Consider the following 20,471-nt stretch of genomic DNA (forward strand, 5'->3'; position numbering starts at 1 on the left):
AAAGTTAATACGCAACCGCAACTACTATCTTATTAAATAAAAAGGAAAACCACATACTAAAAACACATGGGAAACTATCGAGAACTTGGAGAGGTTCGCGGGAATGATACTTTGTGTTAAGAACCCAGCCAGGCGGTCTGCACGGCAGAATGATACGGGCCAGTAACATTGCGGCGAGATAATAGTATCCTAGGATACTATTATCGAGGAGGAAATATTATCGGCCACGGAAGGTTACGCTGTTATAATATTCGGGCCTTCGATATATTAACTACCTTTAGTATTAGGACAGACCTAGCAATACTAACAGGCACGGACGGATACTAACTATTATATAATAGAGACCACCCAGCGAGACGCCCATGAAGGAAATCACGTGCGTATACTATAGCAAAGGACTAAGGGAATAGTATACCAGGATAGTACCTAGGTACCCGATTAAAGACTATAGGGATGGTATGCCGGAATAGTATACTAGTGAAGGATATTTAAGGACGCTTATTACTACTATATCTAGTCTTACTTGTTCTTCGTGATTAATTATAAATTATTATCTTAGAGTTACCTTTAAAATAGTAATATACTTGTACAAACTACTCTACAGGTATTCTACATGTAGGATACTTGGCCTTGCCTACTTTGACTAAGCTTAACCCCGACCGTGACTAGTCCTTATACTAGTTAGACGTGAAGCTATTTAGAGAAAGGATTAAGTAAGTTAAGTCAAGTATTACGAGCTTACGAGAGGTTACCAGGGTTAGGAAGACGCAGAGAGGTCTGTTCTTCCGTAACACTTTGTTACTACCAGCAAGAGCAAACTACTCTAAGAAACTAGGTAATATCTGCGCAAGTAACTAGTTAAATAACTTAGTAGGACCAGCTATTATAGCTAACACGTGAGGATTAATATTAAATTAATCCTTAGCTACTTTTTCTTCTATCTTATCTAATACTTTACCATCATAACCTAATATCGCGGAACCACGCAGCTTTAATATCTTTTGTTATTTAAATAACCGGCTTATTTTCGCGGACAACCGAGCTTGTTTAGCTAAAGCTTTCTCTAGCTTAATAAAGATCTTTTATTTAGACTTCTCTAACTTCTTTTAATTACTATTACTATAGAACTGACGTTCACAAGGACGACCACGCTTCGTGTACTCAGCGTACTTCTTATAGCTTAATAATATAATACAAGACTAACCTAAACAATCACAACAAGCGCAAGGGAATTCGAGGAGGAAACTATTCTAAAAAATACAGCAAGACTGCTGCTCACGATAGATCTTAGTTTTCTTGTTCTTACTAAGAGATATAGTTAACAGGAAAGAATAATATTACTTACTAAGAAAGAATTAAGGACTACAACTCGGGGGACCGACAAAACTTAAATATCTTTAGGAACAAAGACCTCGAGAGGGGAAGGTAATATTACGACGCTAGCCTCTGTTCGCTAAGAAATACTTATAACTAATTAATCACGAACTAATTAGGCGTAAGATAATATAATACTACAGGCAGAAACTAATTACTTAAACTAGATTATATAATAATAGCTAGCTAAGGGAATTAGTAGCCTAGCTACTAAAATAATAGCTTAGCTATTAAATAGTAGCTATAGCTACTATAGCTACTAGGAGTTAATAAGAGAATATAAGAATACTTATTCTTGTATATATACTTAGTTTACTTCTTAGTTCTTCGCGATTAATATTAGTTTGTTATTATAAAGTAAACCTTTGCTAGATCACTTATTAAAACTATTTTATAGTTACTATATATATATAATAAGTGGCCGTATCTTTAACTACAAGCCTATTAGTAAATTCTATTACTAAGCCTTATTATATAATAGATACCTTTAGTTAGCTATATATTATTATATCTTGTTAATACTAAGATCTGTATATATAAAGTAATAACCTGGTCTAGGTTAAGTATCTAGTTTATATTAATCTAAAATACCAAACTAGCTTCGGGGCTCGTACGAGAACCTATGGTTAGTGACCATCTTACTGGTACAGCAGGATAGTCACGTGACAACTCGCAGCTTACTACCTAGCTTAAGACTGCCGCGTATGGTGGCGGCGAAGGCGGTCTGCGACCTGTGACCTGCGACCTGCCATGAGATCCCCGCCCGATTCATCATCCCAGCCTCAACCCAAGGCTTCATTCCTGAACTCTCCTCCAATCTTACGAACACACCTTTCTTGATGCCGACAAACATATTATAATGGCCCTGGCCTCTGTCCTATTACCGTCTTTCTTTTGTGTGTGCTTATACTAGATGTGAGCGTCTTCTCGAGTTCTGATAAACCGCCCTTCCTATCCACTTCTTGTTCCTTCAGTCAAGACGGAGCTGCATTCATTCGACCAGGTTAGCCTCCATCACCACCACCATTCTTGAGAGCAATACTGCGTTTGAGGTATCCTCCGGTACAGGTTATCGGGAAGTGATTCTTTTTTTGTTACTGCCTTTCGCATCGCCGCATCTTTATTGGTATCATTCGCAACGATATTCCTTCCCTTGCTGCGTCATATATCCTCTCGAAATAAGGCTGTTTATTTATTAAGCCGATTCGACGCTATGTCAACACAATCCCCAACTCCTCTAACGCCGAAAGGTCCTCGCAATAATCGTCGCAATCAGAGGAAACCTGCGACCCCCTCCGTCCAGAATGTCCCGTCCCCTGCAACACCACCCTCCTCACCACCAAGGGCTGTGAGTCCTCGAGAAACCGCGACTGATTCTTCAGGCGCTATGATTATGTCCAAGAAGAAGGGCAGCCGGTCCGCGAGGAAGCCCCGAGATGTATCCAAAACGTCCCCAGTCAACAAACCTAGCCATCGCCACACCACCTCACACCCGAACAATCACATCACCACTCCTCAGTTGAAGGACACACATTATGCCGGTCCAACCTTTCATGCATCTCCAGCGCCCTCCGCCTTACCAATTCCAAGCTTTTTCTCAAAGTCATTTCCTGACTCGGATCTTGCGCCTACACTAGAGCAAGATAACGATAGTTTCGATGTCGACGCCGATGTCGAGAATACTCCTTCGAAAACCAAATCGCGTCCGTCCATCTCACCGGAGAAACGTGAGTCGACGCCTCTTGATTTTCTCTTCAAAGCTGCAGTCGAGTCCAGGAAATCCGAGATTCAACGAAGCCCCGGATCGAGCCCACGAGTTCAATCGCCGCAAACCGATTCAAAGGCAATTCAACGTCGCAAATTCAATGGCGAAAGTAATGGGATGTTTTCGCTTGAGCTAGGTAGCTCGGATCTACATCACTCCCAGATTGGACCCTCCTTTGCCCCGTCGTACAAAGACCGCATGAATGCTCTACGTTCAGCCAGCTCTCCGTCTCCGATTCTGCAAGATCTTGACGAGGACGAAAGAAAGGCGAAAACCGCAGCTTTGAAGTCATTATTGCTCAACCCCCCTCCGCAGCGGCCGTTATCCGTTTCTCAGTCACATTATAGTCAATTCGACCACAATCAAGAGCGGCCTGCTCTCAGTCCTGTGGTACCGCATTACGCAACTCCCATGAGAACGAGCTCTGGTCCGCCAATGGTCAGCTCTCATGGAGATCCGATTGGTAGAAACCCACCTCATTCTAGCTACTGGCCGCAACCCGGACCTCATAATGCACAACTTATGTCCCCACAGCAGCAGCACCCGCGAGACCATACTTCAGGGAACGGTGTCCTTGCTTCTCATGCCGGAAATACTCCAGTCACCCTGAGACAACCATACGGCTCTCCCTCCTCCGCTTATCCTTATTCCAAGTTTCCAACTTCTCAGCAGAGTCCAGGCTATTATTCTCAGCTCCACTCTAAATCTCCTGTTTCACAGAATTTGCCCACTAATGCAAAAACTCTGGCACTTGATACCAAGAGGATGGAGGATGACCTCCGGCGGATTCTGAAGATTGACGGCAGTTCGGGGCTCCCATCGAACGGCATTCAAAGCTCACTTGCGTGAGCCCAGTCGTTCGAATTCGACATGAGCAATGTGCAAAGCACATGGCCCTTCTATTATGATTCATCGTATCACCGCTATTGGTATGAGCGATCTCCGCTCGTCAATATGTGTATATGAGCAATAGCTTTTCAATCTCAACAATTTGACATTCATTTGGATCATGCTGGACTCGATTATCCCAGATTCGACGCCCTTCCCTTTCTCCCTTGTTACTTCCCCCAGCAGCTAGATGCATCAATGTTTATGTGGTATGGGTTCGGTGTTTCGGTAAGGCTTACGTTACCAGCGGCTGGTTTTGCGATTAGCGAGGTCGATTGGTTTGTTAATGGGAAATCAAATGTACCGTTGGTTGCATCAGGCGTGGAGTCCGTTACGTCTTTTTTGGTTTCAAGGGTAACCTGCAAGAGGGGCATCGTGGATTTGCACCTTTCTCTGACTCTACGATTTCCAGCTGTGACTTTGGCTTTTGACCAAACCTAGATTTACCTACGCTCCTCGCCCTCTCTTCTAGATCAGACACTCGTTGTCCGTATCTTTCTACTTCTTTCATTCATCCTCCTATTTACCTGGCAGCAGCCGTCTGCTTCTCCGTCTATCTATCTTTCGGTGTCCTCTAGTTTCTTGCTTCATTCGACAATCTACTACTGGATTGTCTGATTCCCAGTCTCTCAGCGCAGTCCCTATATTAAATATGCACACATTCTCTTATGTCAAAATGGATCCATTACTCTCCAAGCTCTCTTTTCGTAATTACTATCTTAAGGACTATGTGGGATTACTATTGTGGCCAGGAATGCGGGTGTTTGTTTTCGTCCAAATCCCCTGGGAAGGAGCTTGTTGCAGCAGGAGTAACACGGGACAGATTCCCACCCCCTACCTACTTGATTACCAAAAAAGTGAGCGAATGGCCTGACAAATATAGCAATCATCTATGTAAGTAAATATGTATGTGAAGCACCTTATGCATAGATAATACCTAGCATGAATGGGGAGGAACAAAGTACTCCGTAGTGACGAAGAGTCGAGATACGCAGGCAGGGGTGATGGGTGCTCCTTCCCAGGGGTTGGAGACTGGAGTAGTTAGGTACTCGAGCGAAGTAAAATTAACATCATTTCGACAAGCAGAAGAATATTAAAATTCATATTACTACTGGCAAAAAAAAAAAAAGGCCCAGTTCACCGAACACACTAGACTAGCCCCAGGAGAATAATTCGAAGGACAGGCATTGATCATCATTATTATTGCTTGGTCGCTTTCTTCTTCCCACCTCTTTCTTCAAGCAGCGACATCATTCCTATCGCATTGCCATTCCATCCACCTTCAACTTCAAGTCCCTTCTTTCCTTTTCCCCCCTCTCTCGAATTTCATCGCCGCACATCTTTCGCCAGCAAGACCAAATCCCATCCTAGTACACTCTTTATTACTCCTAGTGACCCATACTCCGCCCCATCAAACCCTTCCGATTCTCCCTTTCTTCTCTCCTAGCCGCCCGACTTCTTTCTCTCGGCCTAAGCCCTTCGTGCATGTCCACTACCCAATGAACTTCCGTCACTCTGCATAAAGACTTGGAACTGGGGACTCTTTTCTCTCTGCTATCACCCTGCATCTCTCCCATTGAACTGGAAACATGTCGAACGCGTGAGTATTCCTTGTAAGCTCAGTGTATCTTCACTCCCGATGCTAATATCTCCCTTCACCTACAGCTTCGGCTCAGCATGGCGCTCCTTCTGGCATACAATGACTTCCTACGATCGGCACGCGTCTCACGATTCCCCTTATCGAACCGGCAGGCATGTCCCTCTTAGTCAGAGTCGTCACGAGCCTCTTACTTCGATAGCAACGAGCGCCATCGAGTCCCGGCCGGATCTCACTAGCCCATACGAGGATGAGCAGCCAAACGGAATCAGCTCTCCGAGCCGCCCTTATTCGCCCGGGATGCGGTCGATGTCCTCTAACACTCGACAGTCTGCAGATAACGCCGCGGAGGGGATCCCGGAGATCCAAATGCAAAGCTTTCACGATGGCGCACCACCTCCTCCTCCTATTACCCATTCATGGCGAAAGATAGAACGATGGTTGGAGAATAATTACCAGGAACTCTATGATAATCTTTGCGAAGGTTGCACCCAGAACGACATTAATGAACTAGAACACGAACTAGACTGCAGCCTCCCTCTAGAAGTCCGAGAATCACTGATGAATCATGATGGCCAGGAGCGTCCAGGTTTACCCACTGGTGTCATCTTCGGCTGTATGCTGCTTGATTGTGAGGAGATAGTTCAAGAATGGAGGAATTGGAGGACTGTCAACGAGGAATTTCTCACATCTCCAACCATGGTCAACACGCCTATATCGAAGGCCACGGCTAGCTCCTCGTCTGCAACGCCACCCGTCCAGGCATCAAACCCATTGTGGAGGCATGATCTGATTGAACGACAAGACTCGCAGCCACCGGGCGCAGTCCAAAAGGCCTATGCACATCCCGCCTGGATTCCACTTGCTCGCGATTGGGGAGGCAATTGCATTGCGATTGACCTAGCACCAGGGCCCGCCGGCAAATGGGGCCAGGTCATTATATTTGGTCGAGACTACGATTGTAAATATGTGATCGCTCGCTCCTGGGCTACCTTTCTCGCCGCCTTCGCGGACGACATTTGCAGCGGAAAGACTGTGGTGGATGAGGATTCAAACGAACTGAAGCTTCTGGAGTTCAAGTCTCAAAATGTGGAACCCCCCTACCTGGAAATTATGCGGTGGAGGACAGATCAAAAATATGGCAGGAAGGCGCCACGTCGCAAGGCGCCCAGCGGTCTAGGACTTAACACTAGCGGCAGGTCTGGCAAGGAGTCTCCGTACGGGAGTCCCGGCCCAAGTGAAGAGCGTGGGAGATCCCCGCACCGTTTCCCAAATCGCGGTTCCACTCAAAGCCCCAAGACACAATTCGGCCTATCAAGTCCCCTTGCTCGCGTGACCGAGGAGGTTCCCAGCCCAGTTCACACAAGCTCAGAGGCCGAGCCCTCAGATAATTCCATTATGCCGATCACGAAAGAACGCGGTAGTGAAGATCTACTGGAGGTCGTCACCCCTCAAGTTTCTGGAAAGGAGGACGAAGGATTTGGGGACCAACCACCCGCAAGTAAGACGGAGTCTGAGAAGACGCAGAAACGCGAATCGAACCAGGGAACCTCTACGCCCGGTATGGATAATGAGGTCCTGGGCGAGATGAAGAATGTCGCTATCTAGGCGGTGGTTGTATGCCTAGTCTCTTTCTTTTTTGGGTCTGATATCATGAACAGCTTCATCATATTGTTTTCGCGCGGCCTTTTGATTGCTGTTGACGACTGAAGTGCATCCGGCGCAAATGTGGAAACGATAGGGTGTCCATGAAGATTTTTTTTTCGATAACCTTGTATAAATTTCAACTTTCATCCTGTTTTTCTATGGCCTTGCTGGGAACCACCTGATCTTCGCCCGGTCTGGTCACGCTTGACACCCTGTTCTTCTACCTTGCGTGTAACTTTATCTCCACGATCATGCAGTGCTAGTCGTCGATTTTTCTAGCTTCCTCTGTTCACTCCATGTCCTCTGCTACTGTCACCATATGCTTATGTCAAGATTATATTTCCAAGTTACTAGAATTGCTCCTCCTCGGTGGCTTGGTCTAACCATCGGGCATTGCACGTCTAGCAAGCTAAGATCTATACTACTATCTAATGTCGAATCTTACCTTGGCAGCACGGCACTGCTGGCCTTATTCCTCCTAGAGAAGGCGTGCCCTATCCGGTCGTTAGCCGCCTATGTAGCCAGTCAGTAGGCCTTCGGTATGCCTCAAACCGGAGTCTACTGGTATTTGAGGGTGGTGCCGCTGTGGCATTGTTTGCCGCTGTAGAAATGAAGCCTCAGGGTGTTTGTATGAATTGGCAGTCGGTTGACCCTAGGAGAGGCCAATGGAGAAAGGTTGGTGGATTGTCTCATAACAGATCGGTGTACTCTATCGGCGCACATGCGCAGCGAAAACCGACATCAGCCCGAGCCTTGTCTGGTCTGAAAACATCCACTTCTATAGCGGAGCTCCGGGTTTCACAGGAGCTGCTCACTCTAGTCCCAATCGTCCTCATCATCGTCCCTGGTGGCCCTCAGATTCCCTGATCGGATGCCGCGTCTCCCTTTCCTGGTATCGTCCTCCTCCTCTTCACCATTGCCCTCAGAGTCATCGTCATCCCCGTTCCTAAATTTCGTCTGGGACAGGATCCCGTTCCACAAAAACCTCTTTTCCAGCGTAGATGTACTGAACCCCTTCGCCCCGTCACGTCCCCCGGCCCCTAACCCTTCGAATCCAAGTACCCTTTCTACGCCTTGCCCATCCATGAAGCCAATTACACAAGGGAGAACCCGGATTTTCAACTTCTCAACAACGAACGGCGTCTCCCGTACATCAACCCTCGCGAACCGCACATCTTGATGCCGCGCCGCAAGCGCCCGGATATGCTCATCCATCGTGCCGCAACGCGCAAAATCTGGGTGGGCGAAGTGTATTATGCATCGGTGCGTCTGTGTCGTGAGGTCTAGGAGGGCTTGGTCGCTTTTCAGCGTGGGGTAGAGAGAGTCTTCGACAAGTGTAGTTCGTTGGCAACTGGTTTTATGAGCTGTGGCAAATTCAGCGTTGAGCTGTTCGATACGATGGGCGCGGTAGCTGTTATCGTCTTCTTCCTCGAGAGCCTTGAATAGGGCATCATCGTCGGACAGGTCGCGCTCGTCGAGGTCTCTTTGAAGAGGTTTCGAGGGAAAGTCTTGGGGCATTGTGTGGCTGACTGTTCCTTTTTTCTTATGATATTTTTTTTTTTTTTCTTTTTTTGATCCGTGCATTTGTGTCTCAACTGACTTTATTATCCAATTCGTTGTTGGAATGAGCTCTGTGCAGGGAAGGGGGGTGGGTGAGAGATCAGGGCTTCAATGTCCAAAAGTTCATAATCTGTAATAAATATATATAAACGATCATATGAGCTAGACACGATCTTGGCAGGTACAGTACTTTACAGGTCTCGATCGACCAGTAAGTTTAGGGTTATAGGTATCCTGAGTGCCATAACCATTTTAGCTCGAGCATATCTATTCTCATCAGAGGTAAAATATACACTATCCCTAAAGCATTATCACCAGATATACAGGCCTTGGGTGAACTTTGAAGTGTCTAACTACCTGACTGTAGTTGCTGCGGAGTGCGGCCAGCGGGGACAAGCAATGAGTGCTGTTTTCGGAAAAGCCGCCAAGTCCAAGTAGGAAAGCCCATTATTCAATCTCGAAGCAGTGTACGTATCGTCACGTTATTAATTACTTACTCCAAGTCTCCGACAGCCAGCCAGCAACTTTTCCTCCTTTCTAGTGCATGGATTTCCGGAGCGCCTCTGGATCTACTTCCTTCCTCCTATTATTCTGCATACAATCTATTTCTCCTATCCCAAAATTCTCGCCGCTCTCCAGCCGGCATTTCTCGTCAGCTTTACATAGAGTCCTTACATTAACGTGCTTCTGAGAGTCTTTGCCGCGAAGTCCTCTTCGTCGTCCTATTTCCGCACCACTACCCCCATTCCCCCGGCGAGCGACCCCAGCCCTTTCGTGATAAAATGTCGGACAGCAGGAAGCAAGACGAGTACGCCATTGAGATGGGGAAGCTGGATCAGCACAAAAACTTTCAGGCGCCGCCGCCGCCTCAGCCGAGGAGTGCCCCTTCGAGTCCAGTTGTCAACAATGCGGCGCTATCCGTTCTCGCCTACTGCGGTTCGTCCATTCTGATGACTGTGATGAATAAATACGTTCTTTCTGCAGACTTTAACCTCAATTTCTTCCTTCTGTGTGTGCAGGTATGTTTGTATTTGTTGCAGTGACCAAAATCACGGACGGGCTTTGTGCTGATCATGATGCGACTAACTCAGTCTCTTGTGTGTATTTTCGCGATTCAAACATGCAAAACATTTGGTCTTATCACCTACCGTGATTTCAACCTCGACGAGGCCAGGAAATGTACGTGTCCTAGGAAACTTTGAGCCATCATTGTTTCGACTGACGATCTAATTGTATAGGGTTCCCAATCACTCTTCTCCTTATCGGCATGATCTACACCGGATCCAAGGCGCTGCAGTTTCTTTCCATTCCGGTCTACACTATCTTCAAGAACCTGACAATTATTCTCATTGCCTACGGAGAAGTTCTTTGGTTCGGCGGCTCGGTCACGAACCTCACTCTGTTTTCGTTCGGCTTGATGGTTTTTAGCTCCATCATTGCCGCCTGGGCCGATATCAAGCATGCTGTTGAGAGCACAGGTGATGCAACCTCAAAGGTTTCCACACTTAATGCCGGGTATCTTTGGATGCTGATAAACTGCCTCTGCACATCATCTTATGTCTTGGGAATGCGCAAGCGGATTAAGCTGACCAATTTCAAAGATTTCGACAGTGAGTGCTCCCTACGATGCGTTGCTTCTCCCCTCTAACACAATCATATAGCAATGTTCTACAACAACCTCCTTTCCATTCCCGTCCTTATCCTTTGTTCCGGCTTTCTTGAAGACTGGTCGCCCAAGAATATCGCCCAGAATTTCCCTCCTGCCGATCGTAACAGCATTATGTTCGCGATGATCTTGTCCGGAGCGTCAACGGTGTTCATCTCCTATACTTCCGCCTGGTGTGTTCGTGTAACCTCATCGACCACATACTCCATGGTTGGCGCTCTGAACAAGCTTCCTATCGCCCTCTCTGGATTGATTTTCTTCGACGCCCCCGTCACCTTCCCTAGCGTGTCCGCCATCATGATTGGGTTCGTCAGTGGTATCGTGTACGCCGTTGCGAAAATCAAGCAGAACGCGAAGCCGAAGGTCGGGATTCTGCCCACCTCAAACCCAGTTAGTGCTAGCAGCCAGAGCATGAGGGACTCGCTACGCTCCTGAGCGATCGATAAAATACTCTCGCACCTCGAGAGACAAACAATTCTAACGATCTATACTCGATGTATGTGATATGTGATCACGTTTCATGCTTGCGGATGTGACTCTGCTGGTTTGACCGATCTGTGACTGCTTCCTCATTAGTAGGTGTTGATGGTCTTGTATTCTATTGTGCCCAAAGATTGAGTTGGACGCGGTGCTCTTTGCTTCCCATTTCTGGTACCACGTATCCGTCCCATTATATGCTAGTAATGGCTTTACCATTGCGGCCCACAAAACCTCCGCGTGACTATGCTTTATTAATACTCAGGTTTACCATTGCCTTTCTACCCGGTCGAGGACATGCTTTGCAACGCGCTGCAAGAGGAGTGGGTTTGTCTATGGCCGCAGGTTTTCACTATCTGGTGATAAGTGGTGTATATATTGTTTTTAATTTCTCAGTCAGGGCATAGAAAGCGTTCGTTTTTGGACAAAATACGTTAACTACCTGGACATTCATATATTCCTATACCTAGACTGCGGAAGTACAGATATTGAGTTTTGCCTTTCGCAGGGCCCGCTCGCGTGGGCCGGAGCGCTCTCAGCTCGGGATTTATAACTTTCGGCAACACAGGCAGCTTTCCCAACCGCAATTTTTTTAACCACCCCAAAACCTCAGCCAAAACGCTGAATATTTCATATACCACGCCCTTGAAAGAAACCTGCACAGCAAGACGGCCAATGACGAAATCGAAGCGAGCCCGAACCCAACAACATTCCCATGCGGCCCCGACAGGCCATGGCGCAGGCATGAAACGCCGCAAGATGAGCTCCTTTGCGAAACTCTCGACCAAAAATAACTACAACAGTAACAACATCGGTTCTGGGACTAGGGATAAAGATGCTAGCGCCAAAGCTAATGCGAGCAATAAGAACGTGAAGAAGAATCAACTGAAGCAGAAGCAGCAACGGAGACCCATTGTGCCGTTTCGGAGGGGGGATCGCATCTTACTTGTTGGGGAGGGTGAGTTTCTCCTTTGGCAACTTTGCTGTTTATTTATCTGTCCTTGGTTTCGTGTGTATATGCAGAGCTTGCAAATGAGGCCTGTTCTACGGAGGCATGACCAATTGTGGCAGGTTATTGCGCGCGCATATACATTTGAAGTCTACGATCACATTCGATGAGAGCACACTCTATCCCACGGGGCCCTTTGAAGTTCGAGAAGCATCATAGGCCATGAAAAATATTGGAGCGGCCAGGCTAACATATTTTGGCCCCTGTAAATAGGCGACTTCTCCTTCGCGCATTCTCTAGCTACGCATCACCAGTGCCAATATCTGGTAGCAACATGCTACGACTCAGAAGAAACCCTCTGCTCGAAATACCCACAAGCGGAGAAGAACATTGCAGGCATCCTCCACTCCTCTAAGACTAGAAGCAGAACAAGGGCTGTCTTTAAAACTGGCGAGGCCTCAAATACTGCGAAAGTCCTATACTCTGTCGACGCAAAGAAACTTGGTTTGCCATCTGGGGGTGGGAAAGAAATTCGGAATGGATTCCCAAAAGAAGAGCGCAAAGTTCCCGCCTGGGAGAAGAAGGGTAAGACGAGGAGTACAGGGGATGGTAAAGATAAAGGAGGGCCTTGGGATATGATCTGTTTCAATTTCCCGCATGTAGGTGGACTCTCGACGGATGTGAATCGGCAGGTTAGAGCAAACCAAGAGCTTCTTGTTTCGTTCTTCAAGGCCTGTGTGCCGCTTTTGGCTGGGAGACCTGAGGCGGTCGATGAGGGTGAGGACGAGGACGACGAATGGGAATCCGACACGGAGAATGGATCTGACGACAATGAGAACATGGGCGCGAGCCGAAGCGATGGCGATAATGACAACGATCATGGTAATGGCACTGTTAGGGCAAAAAACGAGCATAGGACCGAACCAGGCCAAGTACTGGTCACGCTGTTCGAGGGGGAGCCATATACGCTATGGAACATTCGAGACCTAGCACGACACGCTGGGTTGAGAGTTGTGACGAGTTTCATATTTCCTTGGGCGTGCTATCAAGGGTACTCCCACGCGCGGACGCTGGGAGAAGTAGAGGGGAAGAATGGTGGAAGGGGGGGATGGCGGGGCGAGGATAGGGAAGCTAGGATGTACGTCTTTGAAGTCAAGACGGACGAGCATACCACTGGTATCACTGAAAAGAGGAAGAAAGCACTCGCAGAAACTGATGATTCTGATAGCAATTAACCTTGTAGACATCATATGTACAACAAACAAACGATATTGCCCAGGTCCCTGCCTTGTGTTTGCCATGAAGAGAGGAACTGTTTGAGTCGAGCAGCATGAGTATTACATGATATAGACCTTCTTGAGATCATTTTCATCGAATATTTCTCCGGTTGTAGGATCCTTCACTTTGCCTGTCTCAAGCGAGCTGATGTTTTTGCTCATATCCAGCAAACGGTGGAGACCATATATTCTACCATTAGGCAGGACAACCGAGTCACTCTCAACGGAGCTTTTTGTATGGTGAGCGTACGGTAGATTTCGAGCGAGCTCATTTAGCTCCGTTGAACAAATAGGGCAGACAGACATCGTTGTCGAGTGTGGATTAGAGCTCGAAGAGGTGTAAGCTGAATGACATGAAGGGGTCTTCAGGGCAGATAGGCCCGATGATAGAGCGATATGAATTAAAGGTCGAGAAGGAAGAGAGAGCAGTTCGTGATGTGTGCGAATGAATAGGTTAGCAAGGTACGTCCATCGCTCAAATGCGTACATCGACTATAGCATGTTAGTTCTATCTTCTTGCAGGAACTGGATCGAAGTACCTCGTAAGGTTCAGCTTTTGTACCCGGGGGAAATGCAAGCAGTCCAGCAGCTCGATGGATCTCTGCACTCTGCGTCTCCAAATATGGGCTGAGGTACTTTTTGGCATGGATGAGTGCATCGGCAAGCTTGATTTTATTCCCGGCTCTAATCATCTCAATGTACTGCTGGAGCCGTAACTCGAACTCCAAATTATACTGCAGTCACAAGGTTAGGTGATATGCATCAGAAGCAGTGCGCCAATGGTGAATTCACTGACCTGACTCTTCTTCAGTGCTGCTTTATTCTCATTACACCACTGCAAAGCATCTTTGGTTTCTCCATGGCGGAGACTCTCGGCGACCCGTTGACATTGTATAAAGACGTTGAGATCCACTAATTCTTCAATATTCTTTTCTCGAGCAAGCTGTTGAGCGCTCTCTGTGTACCCAGAGCGTAGCATGTGGTCGACCACCAGCCGGTCCAGCCGAACTCTTGACCATTGGTCGTACTTGACGTCAGTCAGATTGGGAATGTGATAAAGTTGGTCCAGATGCTGTATACGCTTCCTCGACTGGTGATGTATCTTCTTTTCTTCTTGCTGTAAATTTTCCATTTTCCGCTTTAAGCCCTGCATGCGAGATATCATGGCATCAAGTGTGGCGAGTGCTTGGTCCGGTGATTGATTTTTGGACATGGAGGCTTTGGCCGCCTCTTTGAGTGCGGGGAGGACATACTCCTTCTCCCGTTCAACAATCCGCTGAACTGATTTTAGATTTCGTCGAGCAAGTTCATGAGGTAGCCGAAGGAGGGGCTGATCCTGTTAAGATTCAATCTGGTCAGTACTGAGGTGGGATAACTCCAGCGGGGTTGGAGTGGTACTAGTAGGAGGTGATTCTCCGCATTGAGCTTCGTTGACGTGAGCTCTGCGGTCATGGCGGTATGGTGTATTGGAGTATTCTCTAAGCGCGATATTCGCACTAGTATGCTTTGAACTTGAAAGGAAAATGTTCAAGACCCGCAGCAACCACCGTGGGCCGTGGACTGTAGGATAGTTATCGGAGTCGATGGATAGAAGTACGTCGTTAAGATGTTTAAAATGCGGAGATCCTCAAGGTTGGAACTTGGAAGGTCACACCACCTACCTATTTAAGCTGAGTCGACTCCACTCAATAAATAGCGTAGGCCGTACGAACTACACACATATTGAACCTACACTTGGGATTAGTTCCCACTAATATTTGTATGCTAGACACAAGTGTCTTAAGAAGCCTAGAACTTGATACACGTTTTGGAGAACTAGCTGCGTAATATCCGGTAAAAAATGTGTGAATAAGCAGACAGATGATTAGAACTCAATCCCTTTTCAACCCGAGACTCCAAAATAGAAAACAAATATGATACAGGAACCTTGCCCGAGGTTGCTTCAGCAACTTATCTCTCGCGAGATGAGGTCGGATCTGGCAAGTGGCTTCCTGGAGCGACCTAATCGCTGTCGTCGCTGTCATCTTTCTCCTGCTTGGACTTCCGGCGCTCTTTCTTCTCCTTCTTCTCCTTCTTCTTGCGCTTACGTTCAGCGCGCTCCTCAGCAGTCTCGCCTTCGTGGCGCTTGCGCTTTTTCTTGTCATCATCGTCCTTCTCATCATCGATATCCATCTTGGTATCATCCGGGGATGATTCGTCCTTCGGTGCGGCATCATCCCTAGAGACTGCTTCCGCTGCTGACTGCGCAGAGCTGTCTTCTTCAGGGGCATTGTAGTCCTTGTACTCAGACTTCCACTTTGCAGGAGTGGCCTCGTTGGTCCGTCCGTATTTCTAGAATTGAGAACGTCAGTCTAAAGCGAATTCATGAGCGGCAGAAATGGATCAACTCACATCAAGCTTGCCGGAAGACTTGAGTTTCTTCTTCTCCAAAGCAACAGGCCCCAACCCCCACCTGCGAGGGTACAGATCACGCTCCATGATACAGCGTTTGACCTTGGCAACAACACCGTGGTCGCAGGTAGAAAGTTCAACAGTCGACATCTGGGCGATACCAATTGCGATCGCCTCCCCCTTAGTGGTCATGAGCACGACTTCCTCTCCAAGCTCAATACCAGCCTCTGGGATTGGTATTAGCGACCCCTGATTCGTTTGATAGGAAGAGAAAGAGACTGCTTACCGAAACGCAGAAGACCAGGAATCATGAGTTTGGCGCCGTAGCAAACAGCGTTCACAGCGCTGTCCTTGACGACAATACGTTTATAGGTTGTAAGAAGAGACTCAAGAGGTTTGATGACCCTGCGCAGGTATGTCTCATCTCTCTGGTTGTCGTACAACCACTGGGCGTCCAAAACATCATGCAGAGTGACCATGCCCTTGTTCTCATCCATAGCTCCGCTCCGGACACGTCTCAGTTCCTGCATGTGAGCGCCGACACCAAGAAGAAGACCAAGGTGAACACATAGTGTACGGATATAAGTACCGGCTTCGCAGCTGACCCAAAAAACACCGAGATGCCTCTCGTTGTCGAATTCGTAAAGCTTGCTCTCATGGATTGTTCTAATTCGGAGCTGACGCTTGACGGCGGAGATAAGAGGGGGTCGCTGGAAAAGGGCACCAGTAAGAGTTTCCAAAGCCCTCTTGAACTGGGCCTCACCACCAGGGATTTTGTCGTGAAGGCGGATTACGCAAACGTACTCCTTTCCGGCACCTTGTTGGGACTTGACCAAACGGGTGGCGCGGTCAATGCAAACGATCAAGCATCCGGTAACCTTGGGGTCGAGAGTTCCACTGTGTCCTGTCTTTTCGGCCCTGTTCAAGAAAAAAGAAATATTTAGCGAACGGCGGCATATTCGGAGATACGACTTTACCTTAGGATTCTCTTCATCCAAGCAACGACTTCGTGACTGGATGGGTTCGAGGGCTTGTCAAGGTTGATCACACCAGAGTTGATGTACGACTTGAGGTCTCTCTTTAGAGGAGAAGAACCAGCGGGAATTGGGGTGAAATGCCCCGTCCTGACCATGACTATTAAAATCATCAGTGCCAATCCTCTCAGATGAGATCAACTGCATCGCTATAGTGTCATGCAAGATAGCACCACTTTCAAGGTAAAATGCAATTAACATACGCTTGTCATAGTTTTTGAGCAACAGCGGCCAGTCCTCCGTGTTAATGTTAGAGGCTGTCGCCTCCGGCTTGATTGTGTAGTCTACCGCTTCCTGGGCCATTGCGACTGCTATTGCGAACAGGCTGGCTCACTGAGTTGAGGAAGGCGGCAAGATGTTAAGGTTGAGAAAAAGTACAGGAAAAGGCACTTCCTGGTCAAAATTTTGTTCAGCCGCGTGCGAGGAAGATCCAGAAAAATTTCAAGTGCGGCAAGAAGCTCCAGTGACAGATTGGGTTAGTCCACAAAAAAAAGTGCATACAGTCACGTGACCATGAAAGACATCGACGCCAATAATGTCTACAAAATATTGGGATCTACTCCGTAGCTCAGATTAAACAATCGATCATGTCAGAACAAGGTGCGATTCTATGTAGATAAAGTATATTTGGGCAACGGATATCAACAGTAATTGCGCGTAGAGTCTCTGTGCAGCGCTTTTCAAAATCAACCTGAAGGACAGGACACTCAGTTTCCTCCAAGTCTTCGTCCGGACCCTCTGCTATCCCATGCACCTCGTACAGCTGAAGTCCAACCGCTGGAAGATTCTCCATCCTCATTTGGCGGCCGGAATGCTTGCCCGTATACGCGCTCCTGCCCACCTCGCAAGGATCTCGTGAACCAGCGCCGAACAAACCCTGGTGTGGAAATGTAGTTCTTCCCACCACCGAAAGTGGGATAGATTCGTGTAAGAAAATCATACAAGTGAGCAGCAACTATTCCTGTGAACTCAATTGAAGCGCGGTACCAACCCGACACAACGAAAGTCAGGGCAAGCCTCGCCCACGGTAATAGCAGAGTAGGTATTTCGACCACAAAGAACATCGTCCTAGTGCCTTTGTTATCCTGAGAGTACGTATAGGCAAAAGCCAGGATTAGAGCTGCAAAGAGTCAGCAAACTATCAGGTAGGATACCAGATTGACTGGGCTTACCCTGTGTGAACACCCCGGCCCCCAGATAGAATCCTGCAGTGAGCTTCAGGCGGTCAGCATCAGCCGGGCTACACTAATGTGTGCTTGCATTCGTGAAGAAAAACAGGATTTTACGACAAGTCAGGTACATTGCTATGCAAAACATGGTCTAGAGTGATGTAGGGCACCAAAACCACCTGCGTAAACGAATTTATTACGCAGGCTATCTCACTGGTAGTCCCACCATGCCTGCATGTACATGGTCCTTTAAGGATCAAAGAAGTAGGTACCATGTGCGATGCAGGGGTTATCTCCCTCGTTTCCAGGAACCGCTTCAGCTAGTTTGTGGCTGGGCGGGCAGATATGCGAGGTTTGTGTAGAGCGGTAGTAAAACGACAAGAGCAAGAGCGCGAACAGACACCAAGAAGCATGTGGAAATTCATGTGGTAGATACATTCATCCGGATATCGGAAACTTACCATAATCACGGTTGCGACGAAGAGCACATACACGAAGAAGCTTCCTGGTGTACTGAACCGAGGCGAGCCAGACTCGAGTCTGCTGGAATAAGTGTACACTGGGAATCGACGTTAGCATGAGCGACGAGGGAGGAGCGACAGTATACCATACAGAAATAGAGGTCGAACACAAAATTCAGTTTTGGATCCGTCAAAAGAAACGGGGTGCCGACCCTCCATATTTCAGACCTAAACTTGAAGAGAAGTTTGGGAATGAATGGAACAAGATAGTAACTGATTGATTGACTGTGAACCAAAGCTGACTCGACAAAGGTGAGTGCGGTGAGTGTCCTGTTCCACTAATATTAGGACGGAGACGAAGTTCGAAGAAAGAATCACATACCTGGACACAGGAGGAAGGGACCAGAAGTCGTCCATTGCTGTTACAGTAAGTAGATAGCTTTGAGGTTGTACGCTAACTTGTGTGATAATGTTGTATCGGATGTGATTAGTTACAGTTGCCGACACCTCATTCTGTGCCTTGAACCAACTGAACAGTTTGTGGAAGGACAATTGCCAAAAAAACTGGTTAGATGAAGAAGAAAGTGAAAAAGACTCAGCTTGGAGATTTAAGCGATTGTCTGGCCTTTTGGTATATCATTCTTCCGTTCCGCTAGAGCCGCCTTGATCCACAATTATGATTAACGAACCAGGAGGCATTGACTTGGACTAGGCACCACAACCTTGGAGGTTCAAGTGGCGGCCTGCTACCATCCAGCTCGACCAACCGGGGCGAGGAGGAATGAGAAACTTAATCCTTGCAGTGGCCCGACGGTGTGATATTCTCAAAATTTGCCCAAGCTGCTCCGTTTCAACTCAGAGATTGCGAGATACAGGAATAGTATTGGAGGGCCTGCCTGTTCTCTCCGGAAGACGAGGTCTAGTGGTAATGGTGCTCAACAACTTGAATTGACACGAAACTCAGCTTCCTTGAAGACTCTTTCTGAGATGAACGGTCCCTCGGACAGCGAGACCGCTATCCTTGCCCTCGATCCATACATCCCAAAATATGCCCTCTTTGGTAGGCTTTGGTTTGCCGCAGATCGCTAGCTCTTCTTCAACATAGAGAGGAGCAAGATTTTTGTAGTCAATGTTCATGATAGCCAGACCTTTTCCATGTAGATGGTGTCGAATAGCCGTCAGGAGTAGCGTTAATGTCAATGGCCCGTGTACGAGAAGGTTTCGATAGCCTTCAACGGCCCGAGTATATGTCTGGTCGAGATGAATTAGATGAGCATTGAATGTCAACGCGGAGAACCGAAAGAGTAGGGCCTTGCTAGGCTTGATATGATAACAGAATTCCGCACGCGTGGGTGCTTTGAGAGGAGCAAGAGATGTTAGCTGAAAAACGTATATGGTCTGTTAATGGAGCTATGCACACATTTGATTTTTCTAGAGGGCTGCAAAAACTTTGACTTGTCATGCTCCAGCTGGTCGGGGGTTTTATCACGCATGAACACTAGGTTCCTGTTCTCGATGATCGCTGTATGCCCCTCCGCATCCTGCTCATTGCTCCATATCCGTTTTCTGGTTTCGAACTCCGTTTCTTTACTTGGCACTTTCCCTATTCGTCTTTGTATCTTGAGAACCACCTTTTCTTGTCCCGTTTCACCTTTAATAGTGACATCACGAATTCCCTCAACGCATACAGCACGGCTGCCGTCGAGCAGTAGCTTGTTTGTAGAGCCAAACGTCACACTACCTCCACCCCAGAGACGCCTATTGAACGGTGCGCCGGGTGAATGTAAAATATCAGTACCATCGGGCAGGAGCTGAGAAAGTGTAACCTGTGGCGGGAAATAGACAAGATGATGGGCCGGCGGTAAAGGTGCTGGGCAGGTAATAGATGGAAGCGCTGTTTGTGTAGGCGGAGAAGTGTCTAGCTTAGTAAAGAAAGACGTTAATGTTAGATCTAGAAGATGAGAAGGTTGGGGATGGAGGTAATCGAAGAACAAGGGGATCTGGCGGAGCGTCAATTCGTCGTATTGTCCTTCGAGCTTCGAAGAGTAGCCTCGTGCGCAGCACACATTTCCGAATCGATGAATCGAGCCTAGGAGCCCCAAATTTGCTTTCTTCATCAGGAGGTTTGGAAGTTGGAATGAATGTAGCAGAGACCGTGTTGGACCAAGAGCTCCAACCACGATCTTGTCCGCAACGGAAGTTTGACTTGTTTGTTC

General features: G+C 47.5%; 9 protein-coding genes across 9 annotated transcripts; 5 read left to right on the forward strand and 4 right to left on the reverse strand.

Annotated features, from left to right (window-relative positions):
- Positions 1-2,154: 2,154 nt before the first annotated feature.
- On the forward strand, positions 2,155-4,107 carry BJY04DRAFT_33312 (uncharacterized protein). Its single transcript, XM_073720152.1, has one exon. It carries the CDS (start codon positions 2,588-2,590, stop codon positions 3,986-3,988), a length of 1,401 nt encoding a protein of 466 aa, XP_073572908.1. The 5' UTR covers positions 2,155-2,587; the 3' UTR covers positions 3,989-4,107.
- BJY04DRAFT_33313 (uncharacterized protein) lies at positions 4,108-4,582 on the forward strand. The gene has a single exon (XM_073720153.1). The coding sequence runs from the start codon at positions 4,226-4,228 to the stop codon at positions 4,466-4,468; it is 243 nt and encodes an 80-aa protein (XP_073572909.1). The 5' UTR covers positions 4,108-4,225; the 3' UTR covers positions 4,469-4,582.
- A 598-nt stretch (positions 4,583-5,180) lies between these two features.
- On the forward strand, positions 5,181-7,411 carry BJY04DRAFT_33321 (SMI1/KNR4 family protein). Its single transcript, XM_073720154.1, has 2 exons — positions 5,181-5,627; positions 5,693-7,411. Exons 1-2 carry the CDS (start codon positions 5,617-5,619, stop codon positions 7,230-7,232), a joined length of 1,551 nt encoding a protein of 516 aa, XP_073572910.1. The 5' UTR covers positions 5,181-5,616; the 3' UTR covers positions 7,233-7,411.
- A 676-nt stretch (positions 7,412-8,087) lies between these two features.
- BJY04DRAFT_216809 (thioredoxin domain-containing protein) lies at positions 8,088-8,789 on the reverse strand (the record flags this gene model as incomplete). Its single annotated transcript, XM_073715861.1, has 1 exon — positions 8,088-8,789. One exon carries the CDS (start codon positions 8,787-8,789, stop codon positions 8,088-8,090), a length of 702 nt encoding a protein of 233 aa, XP_073572911.1.
- A 574-nt stretch (positions 8,790-9,363) lies between these two features.
- On the forward strand, positions 9,364-10,953 carry gmtA (GDP-mannose transporter). Its single transcript, XM_073720155.1, has 4 exons — positions 9,364-9,850; positions 9,923-10,010; positions 10,070-10,441; positions 10,493-10,953. The coding sequence occupies exons 1-4, from the start codon at positions 9,614-9,616 to the stop codon at positions 10,930-10,932; spliced, it is 1,137 nt and encodes a 378-aa protein (XP_073572912.1). The 5' UTR covers positions 9,364-9,613; the 3' UTR covers positions 10,933-10,953.
- Positions 10,954-11,543: 590 nt separating this feature from the next.
- On the forward strand, positions 11,544-13,209 carry BJY04DRAFT_33349 (25S rRNA (uracil2634-N3)-methyltransferase). Its single transcript, XM_073720156.1, has 2 exons — positions 11,544-11,932; positions 12,197-13,209. The coding sequence occupies exons 1-2, from the start codon at positions 11,650-11,652 to the stop codon at positions 13,156-13,158; spliced, it is 1,245 nt and encodes a 414-aa protein (XP_073572913.1). The 5' UTR covers positions 11,544-11,649; the 3' UTR covers positions 13,159-13,209.
- On the reverse strand, positions 13,042-14,825 carry BJY04DRAFT_185801 (CTLH/CRA C-terminal to lish motif domain-containing protein). Its single transcript, XM_073710811.1, has 4 exons — positions 14,599-14,825; positions 13,997-14,536; positions 13,740-13,934; positions 13,042-13,692 (listed from the first exon to the last, which is right to left on the reverse strand). Exons 1-4 carry the CDS (start codon positions 14,650-14,652, stop codon positions 13,261-13,263), a joined length of 1,221 nt encoding a protein of 406 aa, XP_073572914.1. The 5' UTR covers positions 14,653-14,825; the 3' UTR covers positions 13,042-13,260.
- A 163-nt stretch (positions 14,826-14,988) lies between these two features.
- cbf5 (pseudouridine synthase CBF5) lies at positions 14,989-17,040 on the reverse strand. Its single transcript, XM_073710812.1, has 5 exons — positions 16,829-17,040; positions 16,569-16,725; positions 15,878-16,509; positions 15,592-15,818; positions 14,989-15,531 (listed from the first exon to the last, which is right to left on the reverse strand). Exons 1-5 carry the CDS (start codon positions 16,926-16,928, stop codon positions 15,202-15,204), a joined length of 1,446 nt encoding a protein of 481 aa, XP_073572915.1. The 5' UTR covers positions 16,929-17,040; the 3' UTR covers positions 14,989-15,201.
- A 292-nt stretch (positions 17,041-17,332) lies between these two features.
- BJY04DRAFT_206694 (uncharacterized protein) lies at positions 17,333-20,372 on the reverse strand (the record flags this gene model as incomplete). The annotated part of the gene is made up of 8 exons (XM_073713752.1): positions 17,333-17,710; positions 17,798-17,830; positions 18,256-18,353; positions 18,407-18,585; positions 18,638-18,674; positions 19,269-19,484; positions 19,676-20,291; positions 20,322-20,372. The coding sequence occupies 8 exons, from the start codon at positions 20,370-20,372 to the stop codon at positions 17,333-17,335; spliced, it is 1,608 nt and encodes a 535-aa protein (XP_073572916.1).
- Positions 20,373-20,471: the final 99 nt, after the last annotated feature.

Source organism: Aspergillus karnatakaensis (assembly GCF_047715665.1).
Source record: "Aspergillus karnatakaensis strain CBS 102800 unplaced genomic scaffold BJY04scaffold_16, whole genome shotgun sequence".
Lineage (NCBI taxonomy): Eukaryota > Fungi > Ascomycota > Eurotiomycetes > Eurotiales > Aspergillaceae > Aspergillus > Aspergillus karnatakaensis.